General features: G+C 41.1%; 1 protein-coding gene across 4 annotated transcripts; it reads right to left on the minus strand.

Moving 5' to 3' along the window:
* Nucleotides 1–419: 419 nt before the first annotated feature.
* LOC119693707 lies at nt 420–16,579 on the minus strand. Of its 4 annotated transcripts, XM_038117969.2 has the most exons (5): nt 16,172–16,441; nt 15,244–15,381; nt 9,059–9,155; nt 5,233–5,406; nt 420–5,154 (listed from the first exon to the last, which is right to left on the minus strand). In XM_038117969.2, exons 2-5 carry the CDS (start codon nt 15,271–15,273, stop codon nt 4,247–4,249), a joined length of 1,209 nt encoding a protein of 402 aa, XP_037973897.1. In that variant the 5' UTR covers nt 15,274–15,381; nt 16,172–16,441; the 3' UTR covers nt 420–4,246. The 4 variants fall into 4 exon arrangements, with proteins under 4 accessions (XP_037973897.1, XP_037973899.1, XP_037973900.1 ...); XM_038117971.2 differs by lacking the exons at nt 15,244–15,381; nt 16,172–16,441 and adding an exon at nt 16,448–16,579; XM_038117972.2 differs by lacking the exon at nt 15,244–15,381.
* Nucleotides 16,580–17,917: the final 1,338 nt, after the last annotated feature.

Here is a 17,917-nt window from a genome sequence, read left to right on the forward strand (position 1 = left end):
CAGTGCACCTCATTTGTGGAAATCTAGGCTTACTTTAGGCTGCTTAAGGCAGGCTTTATATGAAAACAAAATGGTTCTTTTATTTTGTTAAAGTCATCATGATCATCAAGACCCATCACGTCCCCATTGCTGGGGCACGGGTCTCCTTCCATCGAAGGAAGGGTTTAGGCCTAGTCCACCACGCGGGCCTAGTGCGGGTTGGTGCACCCCCACACAAGCAAGCTTGTGGTGAGAGAGTTGTCGGGTAAGTGGGCAACCCGACTGTCAGATGTATTTAATAAAGATTTGTGAATTTGGAATTAGAACTGCTCATAAAATCCACGTTTAATAAGCTATCGTCGCTATCTAGTAGAGTATCTAGTCTTATGTTATCAGTATTTTATTTACATTCAGTAACAAGGAAATGAAACACCGAAACATTCGTTTCCAATATTTTTATTTTTAAATTAGTGGCAGTGAAGTCTTCTCAGTTTTACTTAGTCAGTGTTGTAAATGAAACCGGAGCGCCGCGAGGACGTGTGGTGACGTCGGTTACGAAACTTCCGAATACAAAAATAAATCTCGGGTTCACAGACAGAAGGCGCTGCGGGAGGCTCGGTCGATCTGCAGTCCAATTTCTGTCCTCAGTCGACCGATTCTCATCAGCGATTCAAACTAAAATATTTAAATCGATCATCATTATTACAGGATAGACCTAAGACAGATTTTAGGTCTGCTTTCACATATTCTGACAAATTATTTACCACGTTAAAGTTTGGCACTAGAGAAATTAAACATTTGAATTATTGTACCTATTCGTAAAAGTACATACCTACTTAGGTACTATATACTCCTGCTCGAACACATTAATTTTATGATGCGTTAAAAACATTACAAATATTTGTGGAAGTGGGACAAACTGTGATGATTTGGCACGAAAGTTTTAAAATAAATAATAAGTACAGCCATTTCCTATATTCTATACACTGATTCGGTAGGGATTTTATAGACTAATAAGAAACAGTATTACGTATCTTTCTTATCAGTATTGCGTGATTTTTTTATTTTTACTCGTTTAAGGTTGTACCACACAAGACACATCAACTCGGATGGGGTCGCCTTTGTTTCAATATTACGTTACTGTTTCGAGTTGATCCGGTGACGATCTGATTCGAGTTGATATTTATTGTGCTACGTTCTTTATAATTTAAACGTTTCCGTTTTTCTATTAAAACGTCGCGTCGATCTGTAACAAACAATACTTAAATATGAGTCGATTTAACGTTCGTATAATCATTATAATTATCATATAATAAATGTATGTGTGCTTTATGTTACTACTGCAGTCCCCGCGAGCTAGAGGAGCGGAGCTAGGACCATAATCAAATGATCAAAACCAACATGAATTCACCCGCGTGTATCTTTGCGAGCCAATGATGCAAACTCGATAAAACTTCCCAATAAGTACCCATCATGGGGTTAACAAACCAGTATGTAAAACTTCATGTAAGCATAGCTATTTTCTCTCCCTTACTATTAGTCATAGCTGCACGATGTTGCACCCCCGCCCCATGTCCCCTCTAGGTCCGCTCCTCAGCTCGCGACCCTTTTGATGTTCTAGAATATACTTGAGACCTGGATCCTGAGTGCTAGCCCGAGTGCCGCCAGACATTTGCCTCTTTCATAAACATTAGTAGGACGTAGGTACATTCTTGCTTGTCTATGTAAATCAAGTTTTTTATAGAAGGTAGATGTAGTGTTGTGTGTATGATGCGTTGTCTGCACTTGAGTTAAACAGAGTCGCGTATATTCGGTCGTAGAAGTAACTACGTATACATGTTTACATTATGCACATTTGGTTCCGCTAAATATGTAGTTAATATGTGGTTAAACAATTTTTTCATCATTATTTGAGTAGATATTTCGCGCGCATCGTGAAGTTATTATGCAAATAGTGCCTGTAGTTTGCTCTTATTTACCCTACCTTTATTGATTCTATTTGGTATGGAAGGTTAATAATAACTTTGTATAATATAAATATAAAATAGGGAAACCAACTATGCATAACGTGAATAATATTTTGCGTTGATTTTTCACTATCACAATTGAACTCTATGTCGTTACATAATATGTAGGTACCCAATATTAATCCTATACACATACATACAAAATATTTAAAACGAAACGTATGTATTTAACTACATATCATATTAATGTGCGTAACGAATTGTAATATAATAACATTATCTTTAGTATTTTTACTGTACAAACAAATTATAAGTAAGTCACAGTCAAATTATGCTTGCAAAAGTGACTTGTTTAGCTAAAGCTTATTATGAAGTTTTATTCCACATTTCATGACGATCTCGTTGCCGCGAGTCTTGTTATCTCATGAACATAGTTTCCACAAAGAACAGTCGACATTCATTCAAAGTCCTTCTTACTGTAAAACAGTCGATTAATACGAAAACTTTTCACCAACATTTTACATTAATAATCTTTTTATATTATAATGTGCCAGAAAGTTGTCTTACTCGTAGGGAAAAGATGCAATTAACCTTCTATTTAACTAAATACACTCGTTTAAATATAATAAAATGGTCTTTCGGTTACTAACATAGATATTGCTGAACTGATTTCACAGAGATATTTCTTTAATTCCTACAAATTTTATTACAGTAAGTACACAATGTAATTCACCACTTTATATTCACTCGGAAACTTCAACCACGCCCTCCATTTGATTTTATCCCACAAAGTAATATTTATAATGCCGTATATACAAATTAATTTATTCCTAGGTATTACACCAAAAACTTATTTTAATACAAATGATTTTACATATCTCGGACAAATCACAATATCAAAAGATGAAGCAAAAATGACTGTGCTATAAATAAACTTTAATATAGTTTTAATATTATAGATATCGTAGGAAAACATCAAAATATCCATACATATAATATATTTTATATAAAATATGCAAAGTGCAAATAAATTACCCGAATATAAACCATTTCAACATTCACATAGGTTAATAAGTTAGTTTTATTGTGTAGTGGAACCATTCCTCGTCAATTTGTACTCGGGTAACCTCAAGCAACCACACAACCGCGCTCAACAGAACCATACTCATCACATAACAGTGCAGTCACGTCCCAATAATAATCAATAATATTTCTTATTTCACCGTTACGTAATTTACGTCTTATTATTAATGCTCTAACGTTTCGCCTCGAACACGAATTTTACACTTTATAAATTTATACACAAGCCGTGAGCAGCTCGCCTCACGGTCAGTACTATACAAAAATTAAAAACATTATACTGTCCTACAATACCATAGAGCTAGTGAAGTACAAGAATTAACTTAGCCTACCAATACCGCTGCGCACGCTGGATGTGGCGCCGGTATATTCGTATTTTAGATACAACCTCTTTATAACGTTCAATTTATTATATATTTTAATTAATAGCTATTGTATATAAATGCTTAGTGCTCTCTCTGTTGAATGTCAGCGTGGTGCGGCCGGGTCCGGCCCGGAGCGCCGGGCCGCCGGCTGACCACTTCACTTCTGAGGAATATCCTCGACAACTTTACAAATCTTGGCCACCGCTTATTTTAGTCGATATTAGTACAAAATGAACTCTTGCAACGTACGTACGTACAATTTGACTACAGTTAATAAGTATTTTATTTATTAAGTCTATTTTTACTCTATGATCGATTCATCGCTAGCCTTTTTTCCCTTTTGTGGTCTTTACAGACGATTAAATTAAAACTCGTCGGTATGGTTTATGTATAAGTACGTAATATATTGTGTCTTTAGGCCAAGAATAATTTTATTAACGAAGTCACATTTAGTTGTTACCCTGACGTGGGAATTCAATAGAAGATACAGCATGAGCGGGAACATACACAATACGATATAACGGGCACGATACGGCCGGCGACTTTACACTTAGGTATGTAAAACTCTGCGATCAATAGGAAGTCAGTTTTACTTAGGTACATATTAATTTCGCTATTACAAACTAGGGATTTGCCCGCGAATTGACGAGCAGAGCGGCCTGAGCGGGGGGCTTCCGGTGCTAGTGACGTCACTGGTCACCAGCGAGTGCGGGCGGCGCGCGGCGGGCGCGGGGGCGCGGAGGCGGGGGGCGCTCAGCGCGCGGCCACGCGGCACAGCGCGAGGCGCAGCGCGGCGGCGGCGGCGGCGGGCGCCCCGCACGGCCCGCGCGCCCCGCCGGCGCCGCACAGGCCGGATCAGAGCCGGTCCTCCTCCTCCTCCTCCTCCGCCTCGTCCCCCGCCTCCTCGTTCTCCTCCCGGTAGCCCGGGTGCTCGCTGATGGCGTAGTAGTTGCCGTTGTAGATGACGCCGAGCTCGCGCAGCGCGTCGCCGCGGATGGTCGCCTTGATGGTCCAGTTGTAGCAGTCGTCCGACTCCGACTCGCGGTCCAGCCGCTCCACGTCCAGGATCTTGGAGCTGAGCCGCTCCAGGATGATGCCGATGTCCTTGATGGTGAGGTGGCGCTTCTGGTCCACGCTGAGCTGGTCGATGAGCAGCAGGAACTTCTCGGAGGTGACGGCCTCGTCCTCCACGAGCGTGTTCTCGGTCTCGGACTCGGAGGAGTCGCGGTCGCCGCGGCGCGCGCCCTCAGCGTCCAGGAAGCGCACGTGGCCCTTGGGCCGGCCCTGCGGCGAGGCGCGCGGCTGCGCGTCCTGGATGGGGCTGGTGGCCACGCTCTTGTGCACGGCGATGCGGCGGCCCTCCTCGTGCAGCGCGCAGCAGTGGAAGTCGCACTCGTCGGGCGGCGGGCGCGGCGGCGGCGCGGCGGCGCGGCACTCGGCCGTGTGCACGTGCTCCAGCGAGGCGGGCGCGCGCGACAGGCGGCGCGCGGGCGGCGGCGGCTCGTCGTGGTTCACGACGGTGATGTGCGGCGGCGGCGGCTGCGGCCGGTCCAGCGAGGTCTGGATGACGAGCGACGGCCGGCGGTCGGGCTTGGCCTGCCGCGCGGGCGAGCGCGCCGCGGGCGAGGCGCCGCCGCGGTGGTCCCAGTGCAGCACGACGGTGACGCGCCCCTTGTTGTCCATGATCTTCCACGAGGGGGTCTCATCGTGCAGCTCGAGCGCGTGGATGGTCTCGCACACGATCTTGGGGATCGCCGATATCGCTGTGGAGGGGAGCGGGGTGAGTTGCGTGTGGTCACGAGACTGGGGCTACTGGGGCTACATGTGTGTGGTGTACTGACCAGCCTTGATGACGTCGACGCCGGTGGGGTACCATCGCTCGCCGGCGCGCAGCAGCAGCAGCACGGTGTGCGGCGGCAGGGTGCGCCAGTAGTCGCCGTCCTCCACCTGCGTGCCGTCGCTGTCCAGCACCAGCCGCACCGGCTCCGTCGACACCACCTGCAACTTCTCCTTGCCTGCAACATGCACCAGAACATGTTATAGTTACATACTCACACTTCAAGCAACGAATGCCGTAAACTAGCTCTTATTATTATAGGAATTTCATGATTTACAGTCGAATTACTCATTGACTTATTACGTTATTGACTTATAATATTACACTCACGGGCAATGAAAAGGTTCCACTCAGAAAAACACTAAATTACTTCTAAACGGAAAAGGCTAGCTTAATGCCGTCTTCTGCAACATTGAAGTACATTAATCAGAGCATCAGGATATTACCAACTAAAATCGGTAATATTTTGTTCCAATTTTAAATTAAATCTTTGAAAAAATTGGGGTCGTTTGTTGTCGGAATTTTGTGAGTGGAACTTTTTCATTGCCCGGCAGTGTATTACTTTGCTCACAAGTCATAATCATCAACCAACACGCAATGTAAAACCTAGAAAAACTTTAGACAATTACGTTTCTTTAAAAAAAAAATTATCAATGTGTGTTTTTGACTGATAAGAGTTAAATAATATCACAATCAGAATTAGAAAACACATCTGTCTCATTCTTATAATAATCAAACTTCCGGCTTGAAAAAATGCAAGTCTGATAAGACTACACGTTTATTTTGGTATTAGTTATTATCATCATTAAATCATTTTTTGCTGAAGGTATCTTTTACTTATCGATTATTAGTTTTTGAGAAACCGTTCCTTTGCAAACAAAATACACATAAACGAAATTTATGTAAATTTTCGCTGTAATGTACCTTAGATAAAAGCCATAAAAACTCTCGAATCTTAATGCTTTCTATAAAAGTTACTTGGATACACAAATAACCTACTATAATATTTCACTTGGTAAGATACATAAAATGGGTATTCCCAGCTAGTAAAACGAGCAACAACTGGCGCGACGGTCGACCGGCGCTAAAGTAATCTGTGTCGCTAGGACGCAGCCTCCAGTAACGGCGTTTAACGGCATATAACGGCGGATCCGGTTATAGAGCCTGCGGAAACAGGTCACGCGAGCGACCACTGACCCCGGCATCTAGGTGATCTAGACTTATTCACCTGAAAAATACTGGGGGAGATGCTGGCCAATATTGCGTTTAAGTTTGTTGTTTAGTTTATTTGCGATGTATTGAAAAAGTAAACTCACAGAAACAGGTATCATATTTTAAAAAAATGCATTATGCAATAAGGCCGCCTTTTTGTACTGTAAAGTTTAATCTATTGATTTCAGTGCCTAAATTATCAGATGGTTTTTTTATCAAAAATAACATAAACATGTAGTTTTAATGAGCATCCGTCTGGCTTATTTCCACATCAACAAATATAAAATTCGTGCATGTACTTTCAAATATCAACGCGGGCATTTTGAAGAAAAACTTCTAGAACCTCTTAAACCACTAGAAATACAGAAACACTTTTTTTAAATAATAATTAAATGCAACAACATAGAAGTGTAAATTCTTCGGAGCATTTTAAAGCTTAAGAGCCTCCGCCTATTTATTACAAACACACTTACTATGAGTGCACGAAATATTGTTGAAAATGAATTCGCCATAGTGTGGATTTCTACGATGGTACTTATTTATATTTTACAAAACATAGTTTACGAAAGTTTATTGTAAAATAATATTGTTCAAAGTAAATATATAAAGTGATTTAGCTCCTACTAGTGTTGGACCATTGATCACGATTAAATTTTTAATCGTATTGCTTAATTTACAGAAAATTTCTTAATCGATATAACTTTCACAAAAGACTACACAAAAAAAATAGTATTACACAATATTCATCGTCGTCTTTGAAGAAGAAATTACAGAATAGAACCGCTAACAAATGCACTGCAATATCACCCTTCCTACTATAGCTACAAGGAGTGCGTAGTGCGAGTGCTCCAGTAACCTAGTTCCGAGCTGGTAGCCGGGTAATGCCGGGTAATCCGGTAAACTGTGCGTGAGAGTTTCTTTATAATTCATTAGTTAACCGGTTTCAGGTTTTCATTTACACTCACGGGTAATGAAATAGTTTCACTAACAAAAAGCTAACACCAAACGACCCTAATTTCTTCTAATATTTCATTTAAAACTTGAAAAAAATGTGATTGTGTTTAGTTGGTAATATCCTGATGCTCCGTTAAATGTACTTCAATGTTACAGAAGGCGTCATAAAGCTAGCTTTTTCCGTTTAGGAGTAAATGTGTGTTTTTCTGAGTGGAACCTTTTCATCGCCCGTGAGTGTACTTATAAAGAATATCCACAGTTTATTTTTTCAATTAAATAATAATGAATTCAAAGCTATCCCGGTTCTAGGCCTACAAAATGCATGCTACGAGAGCGCGTAGCAAAGTACTACGCCAATCGTAGCACTATTTACTACGAGTTTCGTAGCTTGCTACGAGCTACGACGTAGTCAACACTTTGCAAGGTAGTGCTACGCGCTGCGCTACGATAGACGTAGCACTTTGCAAAGCGTAGCTGTAGTAATTGTTTTGTAGACAAGAGGAAAATCCACAATCTTAGACGTACAAAGTGAAAGAATGTATTGCCTAGGCCTAGATTAAACGTGATCAAACCGTAATTTTGTGCGATTTGTTTGACTAAGATCATGGCAATTTTTTTTGTACAAATATTAATACTTTTGATTTCATCGTATAACATGATAATTCGAATGTAATCATTGAACACTAGCGAGCAATTAAAGTTCCACCCATTTGCTACCCAGGTAAGTTGCTTGCGAGTGTATAATATACATCCAATCATCTATATTCTTATCAAATGCCAATGCCATCGTTATATAGTCTTGTTATCTAGCTTCAGCTGGCAGGCACTACTGGGCTACTGGGTAGGTATCACTAGGTGCACTATCACAGTGGCATTAGGTGAACAACCAGGCGACCCCGCGGCACAGGTTGATGCACTCTCCCGGGCCGACGCCTCTCATTGGCCAGCTCTCATGCCGCGCTCGCGGATTGGTCGGATTTTATACTGCGTTTTAGGATTTCACAGCTTCTTTGAAACAGTTACAGAAAATAAAGGGTTGTTTTTTCTACAGGTATCGACTGGTAGTCCTTTTCAATGATTGTTATTGGAAAGATTGTAGTTATTTGTAACTTTCCTACAACCTGTTGCATGTATAAATAAATACGGTATTAAAGTTAAACTTTTCACAGTTGTTGTAGACTCGTGTATCGTGTTAGAAACTATATCGAGTCAAATGCTACGAGAGATGAAGAGTTAGAGAGAAGAATGAGAATATATGAAGAGTTTTGAAACTAATATCAAGTGGATTTACATCTGTTTTCAGATATTGATTGAAGATATATGGTAATACATTTGCTATTTACTTGTGTAACGAGTGTTTATTTCGCTAAAGTATTAGTAAATTGCTCCAGAGAACTTAGTTCATCCATGATAACTGTTTGTGTTTATAGCTGAGTTAATATTTTACAAATACTTTCGCGACATTCAAGTGCCAATCTTCTCCATAGTCGGTTAGAGCATAACCAGGTATTAGTAATTATCTTTTGACACATCTGTCAATAATTTTATATGGAGATGACGTATAATTGATTAACCAATCCCTGGTCGGTTGGATAATCGACTATGGAGAAATTGGGGCTTAAGGTTATACAAGCGGCAGTATTTATGGTAAATGTAAGACTCACCTCTATGTATCAACTCCTCAAAGCTGGTGACGACGAGTCCCTTGCGCACGCTCCGCGAACTGTCCCATATCTTGAAAGGCCTCTTTCCTCTAACCTCCTGCACACACAACAATACACCGTGTCAATATTATACACACTTTTTAAATACCTCAATGTAAATGTGTTGAAATGAGCCTGTTGCTAGAGCATGTTGGTGAAACCGGCCGCTACGTAACAGAATGGGAAATTTGCCGCTTTTCCTCACCTATGCAAGAAAATGTAATTCAGTTTCGACTGAAATATTTAACAGTAAAATCTGGACTATTTGAAATGTAAATCAGTCTTCATCGGGATGCAGTCTTGATTGAAAGTTCGGCTTTAAAATGTAGATAGAATAGAGTTCGAAATGGTGTAGAATAGAGTAAGGCAGGCGGGCCGGAGCGGCGCCGCTCTTGCACTGCCGCTGCAGCGCGCCCCCGCCCCCCGTGCGCCCCCCGCCGCCCCCCGCGCGCCCCCGCCCGCGCCCCGCACGCACCGTGCGTTGACCCAGTGACATAGGACCGCCCTGCACGATCTTTAGTGTAATCTAGACTACGACTTCTTCGGCATAAAACTCGCTCCGCCCAGCCCGGCCGCCCGCGCCGCGCCTGCATCCACTGATAAGGCGCACCGGAAAACATTAAGTCCCTATAAATGCCTGCTTCATCGTTTCATCTTATATTTTTGACAACAATAAAGTAGGTCTCCTCGTAGCGGCGTAGCGCTCGCTCGTAGCGCCGTAGCGCTGCCGACACACGACTTCCCCCCGATACCTTATCGACGGTACTAAACGTATCGAAAACTTGAACGTTACCTCGTTAATTTCGACTATCATTTTCGTGTTGGCACCGTTAGCACCAGAGAGGGGCACCCCGGATGGAGTGTTAGCGTGAGAGCGAGGTGTGTGGTGGATGCAGTGGCCCGCGTGGAGGTTATGTTGTGGCGCGTGCGTCGCGCAGTCCGCGCCGGCGGAGCGCGGCGGGCGCACTGCCGGGCGCGTGACCGGGTCGCGCCGCCCCGCCCCCGCCGCCCCCGCGCCCCCGCCCAGCCCCCGCCCGCGCCCCACCGCACTGCAGCCCTGAACAGGCGTAATCTCTCGATGCTGTAATATCTTGAAATTAAGCGGTGTACACGGATGCACTTTTGGTAGCTTTAAGAAGCGTTCGGCGGCGCGTGTGGACCGACACTCGGGCTCGCTTCACTCTCGAGCGGCGGCGGCGGCGGCGGCGGCGGGGCTGCTGCTAATTGCTCAATTGTAATCCTACTAGTAAAGGTAGTAAAAAGTTTTACTATTTAATTTATATTTTTCAGTGTTTCATGATATTTGAAAATAAAAACTTCAGCGTGGCATGTTGTTGGTTAGAAATTGAATAAAATCTACTTCCAGTGATTGTTACTGATGTGGGTGAAAGTTACGTGATTTTACATAATGTGGGAGGTTGTTACACGATAAGGAAAAGTTTACGATCATACGTATAACAACGACCTTTAGGGCAAGAGTTGAGCAGTACTTTGTGTTATGTTTTAAATAAAATAGAAAAAATATCTTTATAATACTATGTAGTAGATAGGTACTGTAACGGTTACCTTTCATGTTGCAGAATGAAACTTTAAGCTAATGTCGACCTTAAATGTACTGCTGTATTGCTTTTGAAAGTATAAAGACAGGAAGAGACAGACGTAGATTTAATGTCAACATTATATTAAGTTCTGATTTTAACAACCAGTAACCAGCCTGATTAGAAACGAATTAATAAATGTTTTGCCTCTTCATAGTATCACTCAAAGTAGATTTTATGGCGTTACTTATGTGCGTTTTAAAGTAATTCAATGAAAAAAAAATTCAACTTAAATCCGTTCAAATCTTTTTTAGTCACGCTATGTGAGAGACACTTCGCTTCTTTATTGTACAATTTGAACAGTCACCAAAAATATACTTTTTAATTCCACGACCTAAATCTACCAATAAAATAATGAAGTCCATGGGATATTCAGAAAGTCAAAATAATCTTACCCAAGCTTGAGTGGAATCACTCAAGCTTGGGTAAGATTATTTTGACTTAGGTTCTTAACTATAGTCGTAGTTAGAATGTCGTATTCTATGTCTATGTCTACAATGAACCTTTCTTAAAATCCCTTGACCCAAAATAAGGACTGAATGTTTACACCAACGTTTAGATGCAGATGATTGAACAAGACCACTATATACATAACATAAAGAAGTATATCCCTAGGCCTTTCTTAACTGAATGGTTAGTCAGCCTTTCTGTCCTCTCATGCGTGAGGTCGTCGGTCAAGTACGTTACACTTAGGCGGCCTCTTCACACCCTTCACTTGAACACTTATTTACCCACTTATAAGCTCTACTATAATCTGACCCGGAGCTACAACAGCCATGACCTGATACGTGATACGAGAGTCCGTACGCTGTTTTGTACTAACGTGCCCCGAGGTTGGCCGTGAACGAAATAAAGAAACCGGCAGAACAATACTGCTACAATATAATAGCAGGTTACAGGAAATAATATTTTTCTTATTGTTCTGTAAAACCCCACATTATTCCCCGCCCCCGCGCGCCCCACGTTGCCGCCCCCGCGCTCAACAAAGATTTAGTTCTGTTGTTTGTTTATTTATAGGTAGGTGTGTCAATCGAAGCGTAAATAATATCGTAATTATCGAGTAACTCTCGGTTTAGTTTACAAACGTTGTAACCTTGTTTAGACTGTGTCGGCAGCGGCGCGTAAATAACAGGAATTCTGTTTTTATTGCGAATCTAAATACATTAATTGCGTTGTAATGAGTCTCTACACCTAGTACCACCAGTCATTACCAACTTTTATTAAGTATCTATCGATGAATGTGTTTATTAATATTCAAAATTATGTTTGTTAAAATATTTTTTTTTAAAGTGGCCATAAGTAAGCATAAGTAGTAAGAGGGTTTAAGGATTTTTGTATTTTTCGTCAAAGACCATTAGGTTTTACATCTAACAATAGATAGGTAGGTTATGTTAACGTTATCACTTAAAGTGCAACCAAGTTGTTCTGTGATTTATCTTATCAGCATCAGCTAGGTGGTACTGAAAGTTACACGCGGTACGATATATGCTGTCCTACGAATAACAATGGCTCATAAATGTGAGAGTGAAAGTAAACGATTACAGTAAGTACACGATTGTATTGATAGTTTGAAGTGATACTTATACATACATACACTCACGGGCAATGAAAAGGTTATACTGATAAAAGCACCAAATTACTCCTAAACGGGAAAGGTGCTTAGTGACGCTTTCTGCAACATTTAGGAACATTTAAGGGTCTAGACCTAGACAGACGGACCGCATTTCAACTGCAATCCAACTGCAAATTGCAGAGCATCAGGGTACTACCAACTAAAAACGGTACTATTTTGTTCAATTTTTTTATTAAATGTAAAAAAAATAGGTTTGTTTGGTGTCGGCATTTTATGAGTGGAACTTTTTCATTGCCCGTGAATGTATCTACATTTCTACATACTTTTACTGTATATGGCCAATTTTAAAAGCACGCAAAATTTTAATTGAAGTATATATATTCGATTGATTCAACGAAATACAATTTAACAAAAAATACCCCTGATCCTATCTTTTAAGATGCTGACTGCAGGTTTGTTATTGATTATCAATAACTGGCAGAGGCCTGGCGACCCGCGGCCCGAGGCCATGGCCTCTTTATGGTCAGATTAATGTTTTAAATGAACGAATTAGAACTGATCCCCCTCTCCTTGGCTCCTTGGCTTGGAGGGTTAATCTACCTTCACAAAAACGTTATTTCAGAGCGCTGCAGTGCTAACCACGACTCTTTCTGGTTGCGTTAAACGTAAAGATCGCATGGCACCTTTCCGAAACTTAGTTTTTTATCAGAGTAGACCCGCTGTCCACGAAATTGCTTCGTCGTCTAATCGGAGATTCTGGATTATATCCGTTTTTAACGTCAACGAAAGAGAGTTGCTTTGCAAGTTTATGCGAGTATCTTTTGCATCGAAATATAATAACAATAGTCGTTTAATATAAGGCAAAATGAGATTCACAATAATGAATATATAAAACTAATACAGAATATTTATATTCTTACAAAATCTAACTTGAACTCTAATCACACTATCGGTGTATATCATTATAAGAAATTCAATGTTGGCTATAAAAGGTCATCAAAAACGTCTCAAATTGTATAAAGTTTATTAATTTATTAAATTAAATCAAAATTTATTACGCTGTTAATAAAGTGAGAATATTTTTCTGTGTCTATTTTTTACCATGTCCATAAGAAAATCTTTTATATACATGTACATTTTCAACTCAATTCACTGGCTGTATATTCTTCTACTTAAAAGACTGTCCCAAATAAAATTGCAAACAGTCATTTGACCTCAAACATACAGTGCCACAAACTTATCTGTTCCGGTGAGAGCTCACGTAAATGTCTAATATTTCTTCACTCTATAACTTTTTATGTTTGCCCGTAGTGGTAATTCGCTGTTGTTGTTTTATGGAACCCATCTAATCTTTATCAATATGTAATTCATTAGTTAGTAATCAGATATAGATCAATTTAGTTCGCTCTCACCGGAACAGATAAGTTTGTGACACTGTACGCGACGTTTTCGAGAAGCCGTTAAAAAAAGTTTATGAAGAACGCATTCAGTACTTGATGTTCGAAATACAACGCTTTTTAACCGACAAAAAAAGAGGAAGTTCTCAATTCGTGGGGATCTTTTTTTTGTACAATATTTTTATTTTTCGTTTCTGATAAATAATAATGATTAAAACGTGTCTGATAGCTTCGTGGGGATTTATCTAATTGCATGATGGACTGATGGCCTACACCTGTGTTTGTGACATTAGAATCTAAGGGTTAAAACTTAGACAGTATTTAACAGGTCTTTATTGCTGTCAAACGCCTACAAAATCTGTCAAAATTCGTTTTAAACGCTTGTTAAATAGTGTTTAAAGTTTTTTGTGGTAGCACAGTTACTGTTTTCCTCGGGACTCGTACGTCGTGTCTGTCAGATAGTAGTAAAGTTTTCTGTGTCTCGAATGGTCTTGCTAGTGGTACACACATGATAATAAGAATGCGTGACCCAGTTATTTTGTCTGTTTTGTGGTCACTTATTTTATAAAAATACACGGGCACTTGTTTAAAAATTTTTGTACTTGAATTATTAAGCTGAAAATACATATACATATATGTTTATAAATATTGGAAAATGGTGCTTTTTTCATTGTTTAATATTTAAATTTAGATTAGTACCTAATCATGACATGGTTCCTCAGAAGAAAAATGTCCTACAGATGCGCTATATGACCATTCGACACTGTTACGTTCCGAAAATTAGACACAATTAATAAATAGTTTCGTTTTTATATATACATATATTATCACGCTAGTAAGAAGAAGAAAAATATTATAAATCTATACTAAAAACTTACAATTTTATTAAGAAAAAATTATAAGTTAAGGTTTAACGTACTACCCTTTCACTTTCATATTGTCCTCTGTACATATATGTCCTGTACTGATGAAAAAAAACTTGTGTTATTTTATTTAATAATGGGAATAAGTATTTTAATGGCCTTCGTATTTATTTTATATTTTTCGTATTTATTAGATCACGACAGAGATATGTCTAAGGATCACGATGTTCCATCAACAGGAAGTGAAGATTCAGTCTGTAGCTCGATCTACTCACTGTCTTCAAACTGTATATTTACATAATTGAAAACTTTGTGAAATTTTTAATTATAAAAACATGGCCGATCCTTTTCTGATTTCAAAAACGTAGGTAAGTACATCTTTGTAGTGTCACTTCATAAAGTATCCTAGGTACAACTACCGCTCCTCAGTCAAGAAGGCTTCATATACCTCATTGGTAATACTTTAACAGTTAAGGAAAACAATATTCTATCTATCTATCTATCTATCTTGAGGAAACCTATAACTACTAATCTCGATGCGTAGCTAGTATAAGTACAGTGTACTTACTATTGTAATAACATGACGATATGGCTAGAAAACTATCATGTGAGTACTAATGAACAGCGAAAAGCGATTGCCTCCAACACCCCGCGGGGTACGGTCGGCAGATGCAAGTTGCATGATGATGGTGAGGTGCGGTCTGCTGTTACTGACCTTACTGTCCATGGCGACTGCGATGGTCATTGTTCTCTCAATCGCTGACACATCTCAGCTCCACACTATAGTTACAGGCACATCACACACTCGCTGAAACATATTCTGTCCATCTTTCTTACTCTTTAATCTTTTTCACTAGAAAGAGAGAGAAGGCACGGTTTTGAATCGGTGTTAGGTTATGTAAAGCGCAGCTACACTCAATATGTACACTACTAGGTATATGGCATCTATGTAGGTAGGTGAGTGATAATTTTATTAACAAACAAATAATAATACGAATGCATTAATTCGAATATACAATCGCTCAGCCTGTGTTCTTTAAATAACTAATTATAGGTTGCGAAAGCATTTTTTATTTTAATTTTTTGTATTTGGAACGGATCACATATCCAAAATATTTTTATACGATCTACAATAGATCTACGGGCCTGCTACGATAGCGCTACGAGCGTGCTACGAGAGCGCTACGCGCCTGCTACGGGAGCGCTACGAGCCTGCTACGCGCGCTACACTTTTCGTAGCTCCTAAAATTGTAGGTATGAAACTAGTGACAGAGGATGTATTTTTGTACATTGTGCATAGGTTCTAATTGAATTGATATTTTGTACAACATAATACCGACATTTACCAATAAAATCAAGAAAAATACAAACTGAACTGAAATATGTGTTCTTTTTCTGCTCAGTTAGTACTTTTATCGATATGAAATGAATTGTCACTGTGGTAGGTCTATAAGTTATTGGTGGGTAAAGCAAGCAAAGCGATGGCTATTTTAGGATTGTTGGTATAGTTATGTATTTAGTGAAGATGTTCTTTGTTGTATGGGGCTGGAGGCTGCGGGCTGCGGGCGCCCCAAGCGGGGGCGGGCGGGGGCATGTGGGCACATGTCAGGAGTGTGTAAGCCTTATCATAAAGTGAAAGTTACCATTAGCGAATCGAAATTTCTTGTCAAGCGACGACCAATCCCATTTTAGTCCGAGCGTTTTAGACATGGCACTAGCGGCCCGGATCCAATCACTCATTGATTTTACCCGAAATTTACATGAAACGAATCCTTTCACATAAGGGCACCACACACTTTATATAACTGGGCACACATTTTGAATAATGCAGGTTGCAAGTGCAGCCGGACACTAGTGGCGGCGGCGCGCGGGGGCGCGGGGCGCGGGGCGGGGCGGCGGGGCGCGGGCTGCTCGGTTACCTCTCTGGCCATCGCGGCGCGGCGGCCGCGGGCGGCGCGGGTTCACGCCGCCATGACTGCACGGAGCCCTGCACGGGGCTAGCTGCGGCTCGCCGACTGACCACCAGCGCCAGCGTGGGCGGCGATCAATGCGCGCGCTGGGGCGGCCGCGCGCATGCGCCGAGCGCCCGAGCGCCCCCGAGCGCCCCCGAGCGCCGCCGAGCGCCCGCCCTGCTGCAACCGCCCTGACCCACTTCGGCCACACACTGACCTCGATCTGCCAAGTTCCAATGCTCCGAGCGACGACACCGTGGATGCGGTATCTCTACAATAGCGTTGATTTTGCTATTCAATACTGAAACTCGGTAACAAAGCAGAAATTATTCAGTATCGTTGGCCGAGCCCGGTGCAACTCCGTCTGAAGCAACATGTTTACAACAATGTGCCGCAACTGGGTCCTGCCGAGCCTCCCGAGCGTGCGGCCTCGGCAGGTCATTGAATGCGCCGTCCATGAAAGGTAATGATGTGTATGAGTAGATAAGCTCTCTGATTTTATGATGGTGTAACCCGTCGGCGACACACATTTGTACGGAACTAATTTTGGTTCTTTTCCGAATTTATATTTGGTCGGCTCGGTCGATAATAGAGGTAGTTTTCACTTTATGAGTTGACTGTAGGTATTTTATATCGTTGAATGTGTTCAAGAGTTTAAAATGTCGTTACATCGACAAATAGGATTTTCGGTCGAGATTCAAATGAATTGAACCAAGACGTTACATGATTCAATTCTTGTAGAACGTACAGTCATGTACATACAAAGAATATTCTATTCTATTCTATTGTATACCTATATAAAAAAATGGTGCACGAAAGGAGCTTTCGCGAATGACATATTACTATGTGTTCTGAGTATCTGTTACTATCCTATTATTTATCAAAGATGATTTATATGTCTGGTTCATCCTGGGCTGGAGCCGTCAGCAACTGCCAGGTTATTTAACTGGCCATTCCTGTGACCAATTTTTCCTACAATGCGAAATTGTGTTATTTGTATGGAATAAATATTAGTAATACTCATTACTCATTCCAAAACGGCGATACGGCTCGCGACCTATCACGTGAGTACAAATGTACAGCGAAAAGCAGGTGACTCGCTTGCGAGTCACCTCTGACTACCCCTTCGGGGATTACAGTCGTGAGCATATGTATGTAAATATTACATCGCTGTTCCCCGACGATGTCCTTAGATGAGGAAGGCCGAGGATAGAGTGTTGTGATGCTCGATCCTTGAGTCCAGATTGTTCAGCAGTGGATTATCACGGATTGATGTTGATGATATTATTGGTGGACTAGGCCTAAAACCCTTCCTTCATTGGAAGGAGACCCGTGCCCTTGCAGTGGGGACGTGATGAATATGTATTATTTAGTATAAAGGTATACTGCCTATCGTTTTCGACGTTAGATGATGAGATAATGATGTAGTAAGTATTA

The sequence above is a fragment of the Plutella xylostella genome, chromosome 10, assembly GCF_932276165.1.
Source record: "Plutella xylostella chromosome 10, ilPluXylo3.1, whole genome shotgun sequence".
Classification (NCBI taxonomy): Eukaryota; Metazoa; Arthropoda; class Insecta; order Lepidoptera; family Plutellidae; genus Plutella; species Plutella xylostella.

Bases quoted from the DNA above. Each gene is read 5' to 3' on its own strand.
- LOC119693707 (XM_038117969.2), bottom strand. From the start codon at position 15,273: ATGACCATCGCAGTCGCCATGGACAGTAAG. The intron at 5,407-9,058 runs GTGAGTCTTACA...TGCATGTTGCAG, and splicing joins TGAGGAGTTGATACATAGAG to GCAAGGAGAAGTTGCAGGTG. The intron at 5,155-5,232 runs GTCAGTACACCA...TCCCCTCCACAG, and splicing joins CGTCGACGTCATCAAGGCTG to CGATATCGGCGATCCCCAAG.